Source organism: Polypterus senegalus, chromosome 15 (assembly GCF_016835505.1).
Source record: "Polypterus senegalus isolate Bchr_013 chromosome 15, ASM1683550v1, whole genome shotgun sequence".
NCBI classification, from domain to species: domain Eukaryota; kingdom Metazoa; phylum Chordata; class Cladistia; order Polypteriformes; family Polypteridae; genus Polypterus; species Polypterus senegalus.
Window position 1 is genome coordinate 9,917,282 of NC_053168.1, and position 19,768 is coordinate 9,937,049.

General features: G+C 47.2%; 1 protein-coding gene across 5 annotated transcripts in view; it reads right to left on the reverse strand.

Annotated features, from left to right (window-relative positions):
* LOC120516048 (protein cordon-bleu-like) overlaps nucleotides 1-19,768 on the reverse strand; it is a 246,527-nt gene that overhangs the window by 21,505 nt on the left and 205,254 nt on the right. For all 5 annotated transcript variants that reach the window (XM_039737483.1, XM_039737487.1, XM_039737484.1 and 2 more), the window contains one exon: nucleotides 3,072-3,369. In XM_039737483.1, coding sequence (XP_039593417.1) covers nucleotides 3,072-3,369 — 298 coding nt within the window. The remainder of the gene's footprint in view (nucleotides 1-3,071; nucleotides 3,370-19,768) is intronic.

Genomic DNA, 19,768 nt, shown 5'->3' on the forward strand with positions numbered 1-19,768 from the left:
ATTAGAAGCCAAACAATAATGAGACACAAAACGAGCTGCCACATGACCAGCTCATCAGCGCCCATCACACGATATCTAAAAATAAAGAAAGGTGAAGGTCTCGGTGAGGTTGATCTCTCAGGTCACCAAAACATTTTGACGAACAGAAAATCAACAGTTTTGGAAATGTCTTCTGTGGCAGAATGAGAGCAGCAACAAGCCATGGAATTAAATAACGGGCTTAATTAATTAACAGCAAGAATCAGCTTCTCATTAATAGATTGGTTGGAGTGAAATTGGCTGGAGTTTGAAATGCCAGTTTGGCTGCTCATCTGTTGGCTCGTTTCACGTCTCCTTTCTGTTTGGCTGCCATTTCATGAAGAAACAAATCAATTCAGAGGACTGAATCCTTAAAAACAGGGCAGTTAAAATGAAGGGAAAAAAAGGAGTTAATTAGCAGAGAAAACCGATAGGAAAAGGGTCACAATGAAAACCTGCAGCCACTGCGGCCTGGAGTTTGACACCCCTGCTCTAGACGATCTGGAGATGAGACCGGAAGCAGTTCCCGGATCAAGTTTGACACAGAGCCCTGCCACCTCACTTAAATCGAGTCAGAGGCGCGAGGCAGCGGGCAAAAACTCTTTTGGGGGGTGAAGGAGAGAATTGTGATTTGGTGCGTTTTGCTGGTGTCCCGGAGAAAGAAGGTGCTTTTTTGGGTGAAACAAAAATAATTTATTTGAACCTGGGATTAGGTCGGGTGTTATTGTGTCTGCAGTTTGGGGCTCAGTGGCAGCCCCCCTTGAGGTTACAAAATATAAAACAGAAAATCACTGAAAGCAAAGAAATCCCTTTGTGATTCAAAATTGGACAGCAATACCGCCAGCATCCGACTCTGATGGGTCCTAACCTGAAAACTGCTCCAGGGGTCCTGCACGATGGCTGAGCCTGCACTCTGACCACCAAAGGTCACGTGAAAAGATCTCTTGGGGATTAAAACAAAAAAAATCAAAATCAAAAGAAAAAAAAATAATAAAAATGTGAAAACTTCGAAGGGGCTGAAGACTTTTTATATAAACTACTCAAAAAAAATGAAAGGAGCACTTCTGAATCTGAGTATCACATCAAGTCAGTGACACTTGTGGGCTGTCGATCTGCTCAGTTAAGTAGCAGAGGGGCTTGTTCATCAGTTTCAGTTGCTTTGGTGCACCAGGGGGGCAACAATGAGACGACCCCCCAAAACAGGAATGAATGGTTTAACAGCTGGAGGGAGGTCACTGACATTTACTCCTCCTCATCTGTTTTGTCACTCGTTTTGCATTTTTCTATGGTCAGTGTCACTACTGGTAGCGTAAGGCCATACCTGGACCCTACAGAGCGGGCACAGGTAGTCCAACTTCTCCAGGATGGCACATCAATAAGTGCCTCCCATTGCCAGAAGGTTTGTTGCGTCTCCCAGCACAGTCTCAAGGGCATGGAGGAGATTCAGGAGACAGACAGGCAGTTCCTCCAGGAGAGCACGTAGACCTCGTCGAAGGTCCTTAACCCATCAGCAGGACCCACCGGTATCTGCTCCATTAGGTAAGGAGGAACAGGATGAGCACTGGCAGAGCCTAAAATCCAGCAGGCAGGCAGACCACTGGTGTGAATGTTTCTGGCCAAAGAATCAGAAACAGACTTCATGAGGGTGGCCTGACAATGTCCTCTAGTGGGCACCGTGGAGCTCAATTGGCATTTGCCAAAGAATACCAGAATTGGCAGATCCACCACTGGCGGGTTTTTCACAGATGAGAGCAGTTTCACCCTGAGCACATGTGACTGACGTGAAATGGTCTGGAGAAGCCGTGGAGAACGTTATGCTGCCTGTAGCATCGTTCAGCCTGACCGCTTTGGTGGGGGGGTCAGTGATGGTCTGGGCAGGCATATCCATGGAGGGACGCACAGACCTCTACAGGCTAGACAACGGCACCTTGACTGCCATTAGGTATTGCGATGAAATCCTTGGACCCATCGTCAGACCCTATGCTGGTGCGGAGGTTCCTCCTGGTGCACGACAATGCCCGGCTTCATGTGGCGAGAGGATGAAGGAATTGATACCATTAACTGCCCCCCACGCTCACTCGCCTGACCTCAATCCAATAGGACGCCTCTGGGTGGGACATTATGTTTCGGTCCATCCGACACCTCAGACTGTCCAGGGGCTCAGTGATGCCCTGGTCCAGATCTGGGAGGAGATCCCCCAGGACACCATCTGTCATCTCATTAGGACGTTGGCAGGCAGGCATACAAACTACGGAGTATGATTTGGAGTTTCTGCAATGGCATTTCAACCAAATGGACTCACCTGCCTGCCGCCTCATTTTTTCCCTTTGATTTTCGGGGTGTCCCTCTGTCGGTTCATCATTTTCATTTCCATCCTTTCGTTCCTCACACATCACCACATCACTCCATAGCAGCAGAGAGAGCCGGCAGGAGTTTTGTTTCCCATTGAGATCTGAGGTGTTTTCAAAGTGCGCCTTTCATTTTTCTGAGCAGTTTATAATGAGCACCAACCCAAGAAGGACCCTTATGATTGAGAGTCACTAAAAAGGGGGAAACACGTTGACTGTCCAAGCGGCTAGTCGTTAAAAACACCAATGTTTTATTTAATATAGCGACTTTCTATATCCCGAGGGCCTTTCTTTTTGAGTTAAAGGTGACAAACAAAACTCTTAAAGCAGCCGTCTTCATGACGACAAACTGAATTTGCTTGTCTGAAACACACAAACTAAAAAGAAGAAGAAGAAAACGACAAAGTGGTGCCCTGGCAGTCAAACGGCACGCTGACATACAGTTCCTGACAGCTTCAAAGGGTCTCACAAGCCGGACCTTCGCATTTGTGTACCGTTAATGGCGGCCCACAACTGAGGATGTAAGGTAGCCGCCTGCACGGAAGCACTTGGCAGACACCCAGCTGCTTTTTAAAGACGAGTGTTGGCACCCATTAATATGGAAATGGCGCTCTTTCTGCCTATTGTTCTCTTTGGCCTTGTTTTTGTTTTCCACACAATTAGTAAAAGAAAGGGGGGGGGAGATAAAGGCTGACTACCACCTACCCATGGTGCTGTGTCTCTTATTTTCCGCCTCCTCCGCTGTTTTATTATTGGCCTCACACTTGGCATCTTCTTCTGTCAACTCACGCTTGACGTCCGAGGGCTCTTCACCACCTTGCGTGGGCGAGGACTCCGGTGGCACCTCTTTGTCACTGCAGGGGGACTCCACTACCTCCATAAGGCGAGATCGATCGAGGGGCGTCTCCTCCGTCGGGCCACTTGAACCAGGAGCTGGCGGCGGAGGTGGTGGAGGTGCACGTCGCTTCTTCTGCTGGTTAATGTTGGGCGAGTCGTGGATAATCTTTAAAAAAAAAAAAAAAAGGACAAACAAAAGAGAAACGTAAAACATTAACTCATCAGCTCACTCATAACATTTTTAATTGGAAATTTCTCCGCTCTGCTGGTTACGAGGACATTTTCCAAGAATCAGTTAATGGTTAGCACACCTAATAAGGAAGACCCCCGGTCTCAGCATTCAATACTATCATCCCCAGGCAGCTGATCAGTAAGCTGAATCTGCTTGGACTTAACACCTCCACCTGCAACTGGATTCTGGACTTTCTCACTGAAAGACCCCAAACAGTACAGATTGGGAATATAAGATCTATCACCATCACACTGAGCACAGGTGCCCCCCAGGGTTGTGTGCTGAGCCCGCTACTCTTCACGCTGCTGACCCATGATTGCACTTCCAACTCTGACACAAACTACATTATCAAGTTCGCCGATGATACTACAGTAGTGGGACTCATCGAGAACGACGATGATGCGGCGTACAGAGAAGAGGTGGAACGGCTGGCACTTTGGTGCAAAGACAATAATCTGTCTCTTAATGTTGAAAAGACAAAAGAGTTGATTGTTGACTTCAGGAAGACCAAGGCTGACCATCTTCCACTCAGCATTGATGGCGTCACAGTAGAGAGAGTGAAGAGCACCAAGTTCCTCGGTGTTCACATCACAGAGGACCTGTTCTGGACCAAAAACACCACCTATCTCACAAAAAGAGCCCAGCAGCGTCTCTACTTCCTGCGACGACTGAAGAAGGTGCACCTCCACAAACCCATACTTACCACCTTCTACAGAGGCACCATAGAGAGCGTCCTGACCAGCTGCATCACAGTCTGGTATGGAAACTGCCATGCCTCCGACCGCAAAGCCCTTCAGAGGATTGTGCGGACCGCTGAGCGCATTATTGGCAGTTCACTACCCAGTCTGCAGGAGATCTAGACCTCACGCTGCCTTCATAAAGCCACTAGCATCATGGCTGATCCCCACCACCCCTCCCACCAACTGTTTACTCCTCTTCCATCTGGAAGACGACTCTGCAGCATCAGGAGCAGGTCTGCTAGATTGTGCAATAGTTTCTTTCCTCAGACAGTCCGGCTCCTGAACACCATGCTGCCCTCCTCCACACTGGACTCATTACTCCTTACCCTCTCTGGATTACATAGCACTACATAACAGTGTATATTTCTTTTTATTATATATATATATATATATATATATATATATATATATATATATATATATATATATATATATATATATATATATATATATATATATATATATACAGGTCCTTCTCAAAAAATTTGCATATTGTGATAAAGTTCATTATTTTCTGTAATGTACTGATAAACATTAGACTTTCATATATTTTAGATTCATTACACACAACTCAAGTAGTTCAAGCCTTTTATTGTTTTAATATTGATGATTTTGGCATACAGCTCATGAAAACCCAAAATTCCTATCTCAAAAAATTAGCATATTTCATCCGACCAATAAAAGAAAAGTGTTTTTAATACAAAAAAAGTCAACCTTCAAATAATTATGTTCAGTTATGCACTCAATACTTGGTCGGGAATCCTTTTGCAGAAATGACTGCTTCAATGCGGCGTGGCATTGAGGCAATCAGCTTGTGGCACTGCTGAGGTGTTATGGACGCCCAGGATGCTTCGATAGCGGCCTTAAGCTCATCCAGAGTGTTGGGTCTTGTGTCTCTCAACTTTCTCTTCACAATATCCCACAGATTTTCTATGGGGTTCAGGTCAGGAGAGTTGGCAGGCCAATTGAGCACAGTAATACCATGGTCAGTAAACCATTTACCAGTGGTTTTGGCACTGTGAGCAGGTGCCAGGTAGTGCTGAAAAATGAAATCTTCATCTCCATAAAGCTTTTCAGCAGATGGAAGCATGAAGTGCTCCAAAATCTCCTGATAGCTAGCTGCATTGACCCTGCCCTTGATAAAACACAGTGGACCAACACCAGCAGCTGACATGGCACCCCAGACCATCACTGACTGTGGGTACTTGACACTGGACTTCAGGCATTTTGGCATTTCCCTCTCCCCAGTCTTCCTCCAGGCTCTGGCACCTTGAATTCCGAATGACATGCAAAATGTGCTTTCATCCGAAAAAAGTACTTTGGACCACTGAGCAACAGTCCAGTGCTGCTTCTCTGTAGCTCAGGTCAGGCGCTTCTGCCGCTATTTCTGGTTCAAAAGTGGCTTGACCTGGGGAATGCGGCACCTGTAGCCCATTTCCTGCACACGCATGTACACGGTGGCTCTGGATGTTTCTACTCCAGACTCAGTCCACTGCTTCCGCAGGTCCCCCAAGGTCTGGAATCGGTCCTTCTCCACAATCTTCCTCAGGGTCCGGTCACCTCTTCTCGTTGTGCAGCGTTTTCTGCCACACTTTTTCCTTCCCACAGACTTCCCACTGAGGTGCCTTGATACAACACTCTGGGAACAGCCTATTCGCTCAGAAATTTCTTTCTGTGTCTTACCCTCTTGCTTGAGGGTGTCAATGATGGCCTTCTGGACAGCAGTCAGGTCGGCAGTCTTACCCATGATTGCGGTTTTGAGTAATGAACCAGGCTGGGAGTTTTTGAAAGCCTCAGGAATCTTTTGCAGGTGTTTAGAGTTAATTAGTTGATTCAGATGATTAGGTTAATAGCTCGTTTAGAGAACCTTTTCATAGATATAATATACAGATATATATATATATATATATGTATATATCTTGTGTATTGCACCTTTTGACTCTGGAGGACGATATTTCGTCCTACTGTGTACTGTAAGTATATTGTTAGGATGACAATAAAGCTCTACTTGACTTGGATCAAGTGACATCTCCTGTTTGAAATCAATAAAGTGGACACCGGCTACCTGTGTAATGCGGCCTGTCATTGCCAAAGTCTACCATAGGGTAGGGCAGCAGTAGCTCAGTCGGTAGAGCGGGTTGTCCAGCAATCGGAGGGTTGCAGGTTCGATCCTGGCTCCCGGCATGAGAATGCAGCTGTTGTGTCCTTGGGCAAGACACTTAACCTACCTTGCCTGCTGGTGGTGGTCGGAAGGATTGGTGGCGCCAGTGTTCGGCAGCCTCGCCTCTGTCAGTGCGCCCCAGGGCAGCTGTGGCTACAAAGTAGCTTATCATCACGAATGGGTGAATGACTGTTGTGTTGTGAAGTGCCTAGGGGGGTTCTTGAACTCTAGTAGGCGCTATATCAAATACAGGCCATTTACCAGAGAAGACCCCAGGAAAGTAAAGACAGAGGGTCTGCCACAAAGTGCAGACTACTGGTGAGCCTCAGAAGGACAGATTAAACTTGGACAGAAAAGACCTTTTAAAAGCCTGTCCAGTTCTGGAACAATTTACTTTGGACAAATTAAACTAAGAGAATGATGAAGAGTATGGAGAAGAGAAGGAACGGCTCATGATCTGATGAACACCACATCATCTGTGAGACACGGTGGAGGCCGTGTTATGGGCTGTTCATGCGTGACTGACAGTGGAAGTCAGTCAAGTCAAGTTGGGGAGCAGGCACTGGTACAGAGTGTTGCTGCACCCACCACACGATGAAATAACACGGGATCCCGGTTGGCAACCCCCCCAGGCAGACACGCGGTCCAGTCCCACCCTCCGGAAATGACCCTCTTATCTGCCACAGCCAGGTGTTACGTGAGCGACCCCTGGGCCTGGTCCAGCCACTCGGGTCCCCAACAATGAGGATCTTATGAGCTGGATCACCTTCAGGGAGGCACGCCACATGGCCGTAGTGCCGTAACTGACGCCTCCTCACAATGCAGGTCATGTGCCTCATTCGGGACTCCATGAGCAACACAAAGTCAAACCAATGGCACCCAAGGACTCTCTGAAGTGACACACATGAAGGAGTCCAGTCTTCATCTCAGGTCACTGGATAGCGTCCATGACTCAAAAAATAGGGAACACCAGAACTCTAAAGACTTGGACCTTTGTCCTTTTACAGAGATATCGGGAGCGCCACACACCCCTTTCCAGTGACCTCATAACCCCCCATGCTCTCCCAATCCATCTACTGACTTCATAGGAAGAGTCACCAGAGACATTAGTGTCACTGCCGAGGTAAGAAAACCTCTCGACGAGGTTGACACTCTCTCCGCAGACAGACACACTGCTGATGGCCGTGCCCAAGGGATCATTAAAGGCCTGGCTCTTTGGTTTTTATCAGGACCCTCGCAAGCCCAGACACTCAGACTCCTCACTTAGTCTCTCGAGTCCCCCGATCAGAGCCTCCATTGACTCCGTGAAGATCACAGCATCGTCAGCAAAGTCGAGATCCGTGAATCTCTCTTCACCCACAGATGCCCCACAGCCACTGGACCCCATGACCTGCCCACCACCCAGTCCATACAAGCACTGAACAGAGTAGGAGCAGAGCACATCCCTGATGAATCCCAGAATCAACTGGGAACAACACAGAGGGTCTGCTTCCTCTCTGCACAGCACTCACAGTACCAGTGTGATATCCAGCAACCTTGGGGGGATCCCACAAACACTCAGGATGTCCCACAGGGCAGCTCAATCAACTGAGTCGATCGTCAGAAGTCAGTCACTGGTGTTTATTGATGATGTGACCGCTGGCAGAAGTTGCAGGGTCAATTCTGAAGTGCAGAGGGCACTATACTGTCTGGTCAGAGTCAGACAAAGGCCACAAACTGACAGGACGACGCTTCACAGTACAGGTGGACAATCAGCCAAACATCCTGGGACTACAAACTGAGTTCTTTACAACACAAACTAGTGGACTATTCCTCAATGGCCGAGTCAATCAAGTGACCTCAACCCAACTGGACTTGCAGCTCACTTACTGAAGACAAAACAAGCAGCACCTGAAGACAGTGGCAGTGGGCATTTGTCTGACTGACAAGACCCGCAGATTTGTCTGACCTCGCGGGTGGAGTGGTGGCTCTGACGTAGGGATTTGCACTGGTAATACTGATCAGTTTGGAGGACAGCATTTCTAGATTATATAAAACCATTTTACATTCCCTCCCTTTCAAAGATCCAAGAGGACACTGGGAAAAAGATCTCTCACTCAACATATCAGAAAAGGAGTGGAAAGTAGCAATGCAGAGAATTCACTCGAGCTCCATATGCGCAAAGCATACAATTATACAACTCAAAATGATATCTCGAGCACTTCTGTCTCGCCTAAAACTGTCCAAAATGTTTCCAGGGCGAGAGCCAACCTGCGAACGCTGCAATCGAGCTCAGGCCTCATTGGGTCACATGTTCTGGGCCTGCACCAAATGAACATCATTTTGGACTAAAATCTTTAAGTGCCATTCAGACAGCCTTGGTGTCACAATCCCTCCTAAGCCATTAACAGCTGTTTTTGGTGGGCTCACAGAGGGGCTTAAACTGGAGAAGGACTTCACTACACTATTGGCATGCAGACTTATTTTGCTAAACTGGAAGAATCCAAAAACTCTCCTCTTTTAAGTCAGTGGGTAACTGATGTTTTATATTATTTGAAATTGGAAAAAATCTAATTCTCAGTTAGAGGATCTGTGCAGAACTTTTTCAGAACCTGGCAGGATCAAATCAGTTTGATTTTAGAATAAGCTCTTAAAGCACTCCATTTATCTTTATCCGCCTATTAAACTCACCAATTTATGTATTTTTACAAGCTTTAAGTTTTACTCCGTTCGCCATGCTCTCTTTCTCGGGGTGGAGGGTTGATTTGTTTTCAATCCTATTTTTTGTAAAAATTGATCTATTTGTATGGAATGATTACAATAAAATCAAGGAAATCTCTATATTATAAAAAAAAAAATCCCGGAGAGAAACACTGGGGGGTTGGCAGCATGGTGGCACAGTGGGTAGCACTGCTGCCTCACAGTTATGAGACCCAGGTTCGCTTCCCGGGTTCTCCCCGTGTCTACGTGGGTTTCCTCCCACACTCCAAAGACATGCAGGTTAGGTGCACTGGCGTTTCGAAATTGTCCCTAGTGTGTGTGTGTGTGTGTTCGTGCCCTGGGCTGTTTCCTGCCTTGCACCCTGTGTTGGCTGGGATTGGCTCCAGCAGACCCCCGTGACCCTGTAGTTAGGATATAGCGGGTTGGATGATGGATGGATGGATGGAAACACTAGGGATACGAGAAGTGATCTTCACGCGAGACGAAAGAGATTGGCCACGGAGCGTCTCGCGGGGACCTTAAACATGAGACTTTGTGCCAAGAGGTTGACCCAGGAACGTCTCGCGATGACGTAGAACATTCTTGCAAGACACGCCCTACTTACAACCAATATCAAATAAGACCACGGGCAGCAAAACACTCAGTCGTGTAAAAGGCTTTCTGCACACACAGATCCAGGGTCTCGGCGCATATAAAGTGTATAAGGACAATACGTTATAGATGAAACATTGACGACTGAACGAAGAAGATAGCAGCATGGAGAAAAGAGACTCAGAGGCGTTGGAAAGAAAAAAAAAAGAAAAAGAATAATCTAGGTGCAAATTCAGAAAATAAGGAAAGTAATTATCAGCCCAGAACAAGTGGAATTGAAACAAAGCATGTCCAGTCAGGCTCGGAATTAAAAGACAAAGGAAAAAACAAAGTAGAACTTCATAAAGACGTTCACAAACGTTGGCGCTATACACATGCAGAGCAGGTTAGAGATTATGAAAGCAGTGGAATTCGAAAGGCTGAAAAAATAAACGTAGGCGCTATGCACATGTGGAGAAAGTTAAAGAATATGAAAGTAGGAAAATTAGAAAGTATATAAAAAAAAGTAAAGATCGCAGTAGCGCAAACAAACAGAAATTATTACTCGAAAAAGGGAAAATAATCACCACAGACCAGGGGCCTCATGTATAAACGGTGCGTACACACAGAAATGTTGCGTAAGAACATTTCCTTGTTCAAATCGCGATGTATAAAACCTAAACTTGGCGTAAAGCTACGCACTTTTCCACGGTACCTCATACCCTGGCGTACGCAAGTTCTGCGCTCTGTTTTGCAGACTGGCGGCACCCAGCGTCACAGCAGTGCTACTGTTCCTGTGTGGTTTACCTTTCTTTTTCAGATCTACATTACTGATGCGGCTTTATAAATACACTGAAATTAATCACATATTCTTCATTAGTTTAATGCATCTGATTGTAATTAACCAGTAACAATATAATAGTCCACAGAATGGTCAAACTATTCTAAATGCCATAACTGCTTTAGCGTTGCTACTCTCACTTCTCCTTCTTCTTCTTCTTCTTTCAGCTCCTCCCGTTAGGAGTTGCCACAGCGGATCATCTTTTTCCATATTACTCTCATTGCACCACTCGGAGTATTTATATCACTGTATCTGAGTGTGAATCACAGCAGCAGCTGATCAGAAAGAGAATTATCGGTATACAGCTTCATGGACACGCTGTCTCAGCCACTGCAAAACGTTTCAGAGCCTTTCCAGTACGGACCTCGCTGTTCAGAAACAGTTTAATCCCAAGAACTTTAAATGCACTCAATCAATTGCTCCTCGTAGAACTGTTAGGACTTATAAGTACAATCACCTCACTGTAAACTTGCACTACAGTTATAATATCTCACAGCCTGAGCCACTTTATAAAGCGCGTATTTACATATGATGATGATATCATTTTTAAGATGCAATGCAGCAAAATATGTTTATTAAATTATACAGATAAAACTTTAACATCATTTAAATAATCTATATTGTTAATAATTAAACATGTGAGGACACGGTGGCGCAGCGCTAGCAAGTTCACGTATTGTTCCTGCCTCCCACCGTATTCTTGCTGGGGCTGGCGCAACGCTGGAAAGACAGATGGATAGAATAATTAATCACGTACTATGAAGATATTTCAATGTTCCTTAAAAGTTTTGAAGAATCGGCGTTCTAAGCTTACAGATGACTTAACGTCTATTACTGAGCTGATTGTTTGGGGATTGGGAGAAAGAAAAGCAAGGACAGGAATTGGGGGTTAGTACGTTTGAAAGAGACAGTACTGCTGCAGTAAATTATTTCATCGAAGGTCACGCATGGCGCAGCAGCATCTTGTGTGAGACATGAACAATCACTGCGTCACCGTGTTCCCATGTTTAATAACGTGATTTAATCCCAATCATCATGAAAATGATATCACGTATACAACTCAGTATTTTAATTATTCAGAGAGCTGTAATATCACGAATGTCATGGATTCTGTGTCCTGTCGGAGGAAGAGAAAGTCGGTTTAAGAAGCAAGTAGTGATTCACACACACAGAGCACATAGAAGATCAAATACAAAACAAAGCATTTAACGTGCTACTTTAATTACGATGGGATTTGAGAAACTAGTAAATTAAACGATTTAAAGGTGAAGTTTATGATGTTCTACTTTAATGACAAAATAAACTACGTGAATAAAGTGGAAATGTCGAGATTAAAGTTGACATTTTGTAACTTTTTTCCTTCCTTTCCTTTCCTTCCTAGGGACTTTTTTCCCTACTGTGTGCCTATTTTTTTTTCTCTGTACCCTAATAATCTTTCATACGACACTCAGACGGTGGGCTACGACTCGGCTTTTCACAGCGACTTTGATATGTGACTTCTTTTTTATTTCCGGCACTGTGCGACTTTGTGAACGTGAGCTTTCGAGTTTCTCCGACACGCTATGTCACTCGATCAACTTCCTTTTGTTGATTATTCCACTGTTTAAACCAACAAATTGTACGTTTTTCCTTTGCCTCCATTCGCTGACATTCTTCCATTTTCCCCCGTGCTTTTCTTATTGTCTTTTCACAGAATGCTGAGCTTATGGGCTATTTATATTGATTTGCATATTCATAGAGGCGTAATTCTGGGAGGAACTGGGGCGGGACAGCCGGCGCGTGCACAAGCGTTACTTTTCAGAGTATGAAAGCAGAAGAAAACAACAGTGACAAAAAAAAGAAAGTAAAGATCGCATTAGCGCAAAGAAAGATAAATTACTACTTAGAGAAATAACGAAAAGGCGAATCGAGACCGAATACATGGTGTGAACGCTGGCCCCGGCACAGACAGATGGACAACATATTTTCACCACACACCATTTATTAAGCAATACTATTTACAGTTTGTGCTCACGTGCACCCCCAGTGCCTTCTTGCACCGATTTCCCCAATGTCCAGGCCCACAGTCTCTTGTGCCTTCCTGGCCGCCTCCCGTCCCCTTTTATGGGAACCCGGATGGGCTCCAGCTGCTCCCCGGCAATTAGCACTAGCCACACCCCTGTGTGGCAGAAGTGCCGGCTGTGCACCCGGAAGCCGTCCGGGTGTCCCCTGTCGTCTTCCCCCAGGAAGTGCCGGGCTCCCGGGATAATTAGGCACTGGGGCGCCGCCTGGCGGTGGCCACGGGTCCCTACAGGGCTGGGCTTCTAAGCCCCCTACCCGAGGCCTCCTGCATAACCAGGACGGACGCCCCCTCTCGGTCTGGAGGAGGCACACGCCTTCCTCTAGTCCTCCAAGGCGTCCCGGCCGGGGACCACACGGGATAAACCGGCATCGGGGCGCCGCCTGGCGGTGACCACGGGCCCCTACAGGGTAGGGCTTCCATGCCCCCGACCCGTGGTCCCCAACAGAACCAGGACGGACGCCCCCTCGCGGTCTGGAGGAGGCACAAGCCCTCCTCTCGTCCTCCTGGGCGTCCCGTCCGGGGGACCACAATGGACATAGGTGACATGTCAGAAGTGTGTCAATATTGTAAGGCTTTGAAGTTTAAGTCAGAGAATCTCAAAAACGGAGTTTACCTCTCATGCATTTATTGGCTACTTTGCAAAAAAAAAACGATTAACTGCTGATGATGATGATGATGAAGAAGATCGTTTTGTCTGTGCTGAAATTCCAAACAGAGAAACCGATCCTGAATTAGGGTACAAAGTCATTAAACACACGTCTCGCGGACCTCATTTAAAAGATTCAGCATATTGGGACTCCAAAGATTCCAAATATTGATTTTTACAGAAGTTCTAAAATAAAAGTGAAACTAATGAAATAGCAACAATTCAAAGAAAAAAAAAAAAATCTTACAAGTGTGTAACACGAGGGTTGGCGAGCAAAGGGCAAAGCCCCCTAGTTTATAAAAAAAAAATTATAATGACCCGCTGGGGTACAAGTGGCAGAGGTGTGGAATTAGCCACTTAATGCCAGACTGGTAGTGGGCGGCCTTAAAAAGGACCGTTGGCTTCTTCAGCGGCTGCTCCCACCATGCTGCTCGGTGATCCCAGTTGCTTTGTCCACTCATACCCGCCACGCCTCACCCCACTCATCTATGGGTTCGGGGGCAACCTGTTGGCCACACATTCCACAATCTGACTCCATGCCTAGGGTCCATGTGGTCTGAAGCTCACCAGTAGCAAGGAGGTGAGTATGAATTGGCCAAGTGTGCGTGTTGTGTCTGCGCCAAGCTGCTCACAGGGGTGTGCTTTCATATAGCCAGGTACTCCAGGTATTCCGGGCCCCTCGGACAGTCCACAGCCACCTAAACAGAGTGTGGCCCTCTCAGGTCTGGATCCAGGGGAGCTACACTAGCCTTCATCCTTGAGGGTAACATAAACTCCATCTGCTGGGCAATCTGGTCAACGCAGACTGAAGCAAGCTGTTGTGTGCATGTTCGAGTGGGGTCCGCCAGGATTAGTACTAAACTAGTCCTCCATATCTCAGGGTCATTAGTCATTTCTCCTGCTTACCGCTGCCACCAATATAATGACCCACAGGAGCCAGAGATGGAGGAATGGAATTTGGCAGTTTGCGAGTCTCCCTAAAACGGACTGTTGGCTTGGCTTCTTCAATGGCCGCTCCCACCACGCTGCTCAAGTCTTCAGTGCTCCCAGTTGCTTTGTCCATTCATACCCGTCACCCCACTGTGCCTCACCACACTCACCTAGGGGTTCAGGGGCAACCTTTTGGCCACACATTCCACAATCCGACTCCATGGCTAGGGTCCATATCTGAAGCTCACCAGTAGCAGGGAGACGAGTACGAATTGGCTAAGTGCGCGTGTTGTGTCTGCGCCAAGCTGTTCACGGGGGTGTGCCTTTATATAGCCAGGTACTCCCGGCCCCTTGGACAGTCCGTAGTCACATAATAAGAGTGTGCCCCTCTCAGGTCTGCACCCAGGGGAGCTACACTGCCCTCCTCTTAAAGAATCTTCATCCTTGAGGGTAACATAAACTCCATCTGCTGGGCAATCTGGTCAACGCAGCCTGAAGCAAGCTGTTGTGAGCATGCTCAAGGGGGTCTGCTAGAATTAGAGCTAAACCAGTCCGCCATATCTCAGGGTCATCAGTCGATTTCTCCTGCCTACCGCTGCAACCAATGTAATGACCCACAGGTGCCCGAGATGGAGGAACGGAAGTTGCCAGTTTGCGAGTCTCCCTAGACAGGACTGTTGGCTTCTTCCATCACACTGCTCAGATCTTCTCGCAGTGGTACAGTATGTGCTCTCAGCTGCTGTGCCCCTTTGCCCGCTCACTTACCCCACCTCACTCCAGCACTGCAAACAGGTCCTCCAACTTGCAGGGAAAAAACCTGGGGGTTGGTGGCAGGATTGGCACTCTAGCCACTGTATAAATAAAAACCTCACGCTCTTCAGCGTGGTGCTGAGGTGTCACCTCAGACATGGAGAGAACATGCAAACTCCACGCAGGCAGGACCTGGGAAGTGAACTCAGGTCTCCTTACTGCGAGGCAGCAGCGTTACCATTGCGTCACCATGCCGCCCTATTTAACAACATTTTAATAAAAGCACATGTGTTTGGGAAATTGAGGGCATCTGACTGGACGATTTGACATGTTGGTTATGTGACAGGGGCGGCATGGTGGCGCAGTGGGTAGCGCTGCTGCCTCGCAGTAAGGAGACCTGAGTTCACTTCCCGGGTCTTCCCTACGTGAGGTTTGCATGTTCTCCCCGTGTCTGCGTGGGTTTCCTCCCACAGTCCAAAGACATGCAGGTCAGGTGCATTGGCGATCCTAAATTGTGCTTGGTGTGTGGGTGTGTGTGCCCTGCGGTGGGCTGGCACCCTGCCTGAGGTTTGTTTCCTGCCTTGCACCCTGTGCCTCCTGGGATTGGCTCCAGCAGACCCCGTAGTTTAACATAACATAACATAAAATGTTTCTCGTGGATGTTTTTGAAATTAACTGCTGTTGTCCAGTGTTGGTGACTGTAGACTCCTCTTCTATCTGAAGGCTTGGTTTCGCCATTATGCTTGAAAACATGAGATTAAAAAGGTTTCTCTGCCATCAGTACAAACTACATGTGGTAAGTAACAGATATAAAATAAGATTTTCGGTGAAGTATTTCTTTAACAGCACGAGAAAAAGTAACCAGTTCAGGATTGAAGGAAATCAGTTATGGGGAGACACTTAAGGAGCAGAATATTTTGAAACATCTGGAAGAGAAGGAAATATGAGTATTTGAAACTATTAGATGACTAAAATGGCGATACCAGTTATTATTAGTTACTTCATTTTCAAGTAGGACACATGACAACAGTGAAAATGTAGGTACCGTGATGATGATCCTCTGCAATTAGAATAATGCCAAGGAGGCCATTCACTGAATGTTTAAAGACTGAAAACAAGGAGAGTGAAGAGCAGAAGGAAAAAAAAGAGTCGAAAAACAAAGCAAAGTTGAAAACCAGAAGACAAAAAGGAGAGTTATCAAAACCAAATCCAAATCCAAATCCTGGGTCACAGGGGCAGCAGTCTAACTAAAGTTGTCCAGATATCCCTTTTCCCCCCTCTACCTTCCCCAACTTCTCTGGGAGAACAATGCGGCATGCTCAGGCCAGCCGAGATGTGTAATCGTAATTGGACATACGCGAAACCCCTCTATGGAGATTTCTCCAGGAGGCATCCTAATCAGATGCCTGGACCACCTCAACTGGCTCCATTCGATCCAGAGGAGTAGCAGCTCTACTTTGAGCATCTCCTGAACATCTCGAATGCGGAGACCTGACATCCTGTGAAGGGTTCTGCTTGCAGCCATAATCTAGTTTTTAGGTCACTTCCCACAGCTCGTGACCTTACAGTACATGAGGGTAGTGTTTGGACACAGACACAGGGAGAACATGCAAACTCCACGTAGGGAGGACCCAGGAAGTGAACCCCAGGTCTCCTTACTGCGAGGCAGCAGCGCTACCCACCGCGCCACCGTGCTGCCCCAGACATTATCAACTATGCAATATGATGGAAAACATCAAAGAAAATCCCGGGATGGCCCCTCTAGAATTCTCATGCCCAAAACACCACAGCACAGGACGATTTTTGCAGTACGTTGCCCTTCCAGATAATAGCGGCTCTATGCAAGCAGAGGGGCGATGCATCAGCATCTCCATAATGTGACGCGTGATGTTTACGGTAGGAGACCTCAAATCACATTAAAGACACAATAAATAAAGTGCATCGCTAATTGTCAACAAGGAAACGGCACTAATGAGCTCCGGAATAATCCGCCGCTCCAAAATGACACTAAAACAGCAGCTGACACAGCGGAGGTCCTGCCAACGCGCATACGCCACCCGCCCTGAAGCTGTCAGTTCTCGTTCCCCTGAGTGCCGCACTCCCAATTTAAGGGGCGTCAGGCACAATGCATGAAGGGGGCCCTTTGAGAGTCATCAAGACGGCCCGCCGGCGACGCAGCGCCAACAATGGCAACAATGTTAGGAGCTCAAAGGGGCGTCTGTTCACGCTCACATCGCCACTTGACATTTGAAGTCCCAAAGCCTCCCGCATGCTGCTAATTGCAATGGAACTGACCGGCCGGGGTCCGCCGGACCTACAGCAGGCAGCAACACGGGCAGATTCTTTACACGCATAAACCTCCGGTGGGACTGTGTGAAATTCTGCACCCTCTGCGCCTTCTCCTTCGGATGTCATTTGTGCCGGGAGGTCATTCAAAGTGCCAAGTTCGGCCAAAGCTCCACGACTTTACCACAAGATCATAACCTTGCTTTGCATTCATAAAGGGGGCATGAAGTGAAGAAAACCCTTGTGAGAGTTAAAGTAAAAGTGGTGGCACAATGGTGGGCATTGTTGGCTCACGTTAATGGAGACCCGAGTTCAGTTTGTGGCTTGAAAGGAAGACCACTGATAGCTACAAAGAACCGGTTAGGATGTGAAACACAAAAGACCACCCTCCTTCAATTCTGGGATTTGTGTGATCAGGGCCTAAACCAGTGGTCTTTGAACCCTTTAAGTAACTTCAAAAAGTTGAAACGTGTTTATGGACCGGTGGGCAATCTTCTGGGCCGCGTCCCCCACCCACTCCTTGATGTTTCAGGCCTCTCATTTAACCTCCCTTCCCCCTTGGGACCGACGGTAAAACGGGATTTATCATCCTAATCTGGAAAGGGAAGGCTGATCAGATGGATTATGGCAACTACAGGGGGATAACAGTGGCCTCGGTGCCGGGTAAGGTCCTCGCTAGGGTGGGATCCTTGATCACGTGCCCACCTAAAAGCGACTGGAGCAGTCTGGTTTTACACCCAAGTCGTCGACCATCTAGTGCACAAATGAGAATATCAGCAGAGTTTCTTTGTAGCCTTTGTCGATTTTCATAAAAGCGTTCGACTCCGTTGATTCGAGCCGCCCTGTGGGACATCCCGAGGGTTCACGGGATCCCCTCAAAGTTGCCGGATATCATGGCCGGCCTGTACCCTGGTACTGTGAGTGCTGTGCAGAGAGGAGGCAGAACCCCGGCGTTTTTCCCAGTTCATTCTGGGGGTCCGTCAGCGGTGTGTTCTTCTCCTATTCTGTTCAATGCTTGTATGGACTGGGTGTTGGGCAGGGTCGTGGGGTCCAGAGGCTGGGGGGGCGTCTGTTGGGTTCACGGATCTTTTTTTTTTTTAATAATTTTATTGCAATCATTCCATACAAATCGATCCGTTTTTACAAAAAATAGGATTGAGATTGAAAAACAAGTCGACCCCCGACCCCTAAGAGAGAGACAGCACTGCCAACGGGGTAGAACTTAAAACTGATGAGTTTAATAGGGCAATAGAGATGAACGGAGAAGAAAAAGAAACGAGGAGATAATTACTTCCTCTGTGCTTTAAGAGCTTATTCTAAAATATTATTGATTAGATCCTGCCAGGTTTTGAAAAAATTCTGTACTGATCCTCTAACTGAGTATTTGATTTTTTCCAATTTCAAATAGTATAACACATCGGTTTGCCACTGACGTAAAAGAGGAGAGTTAGGATTCTTCCAGTTTAGCAAAATAAGTCTGCAAGATTCACGGATCTTGGACTTCTGTGATCTTCGTGGAGTCAATAGAGGCTCTGATCGGGGGTCTTGAGAGACTGAGTGAGGAGTCTGAGTGTCTGGGCTTGCGAGGGTCCTGATAAAAACCAACAGCCAGGCCTTTAATGAGCTCTTGGACACGGCCATCAGCAGTGTGTCTGTCTGCGGAGAGAGTGTCGACCTCGTCATTGAGAGGTTTACTTACCTCGGCGGTGACATTCATGTGACTCTGGTGACTCATCCCATGAAGTCAGTGGACAGATTGAGAGAGCATGTGGGGGTCATGAGGTCACTGGAAAGGGGAGTGTGGCGCTCCTGATATCTGCAAAAGGACGAAGGTCCAAGTCTGTAGAGTCCTGGTGCTTCCTGTCTTGTGAGACATGGACGCTATTCAGTGACCTGAGATGAAGACTGGACTCTTGTGTCTCCCTGGAGAGTCCTTGGGTATACCTGCTGGTTTGACTTTGCGTTGCTCATGGAGTCCCAAATGAGACACATGACCTGCAATGTGTGGGAGGGTCAGTTACGGCACGCTTCCCCGAGGGTGATCTTCACTGTTGAGAACCTGAGCGGCTGGACCAGGCCAAGGGGATGCCTACGTAGCACCTGGCTGTGGCAGATTGGGGGCCGTTTCTAGAGGGCGGGACTGGACCGCGTGTCTGCCTGGGGGTGGGTTGCCAACCAGGATCCTGAGCTGTTTTATCATGTGGTGGGTGCAACAACGTGCCGCTCCAGTGCCTGCTCCCCGACCTGACCTGACCTGTTTGGACTTTCAAGCTGCTTCTATAATGACACTTGATCGTCGGTCCGAGTTGGAAATTTAGGGTTAGGCTTTTCTTTTTTTTTTTTCCTTTTATCTTTACTATAGGTATAAAACGTATATTATTTTCTAAATATGAACATTAGGTTTGTTTAGCATTGAACAAGAGCCATCCGTCTCTTGAAACTCCATCTGTGGATTTGCCCCTTTGTCCCCACGCATACTCTGATGAGTGACTACACTCTCCACTCTGCTGTTATTTTCACCTCTTAGGGTTAGGGTTTAATACGGGAATAGCTCTGGGGCTGGCAATTTCACATAGCGGTAAATGGCGAGGCGCATTTACACTCACCGGCCACTTTATTAGGTACACCTTGCTAGTCCCAGGTTGGA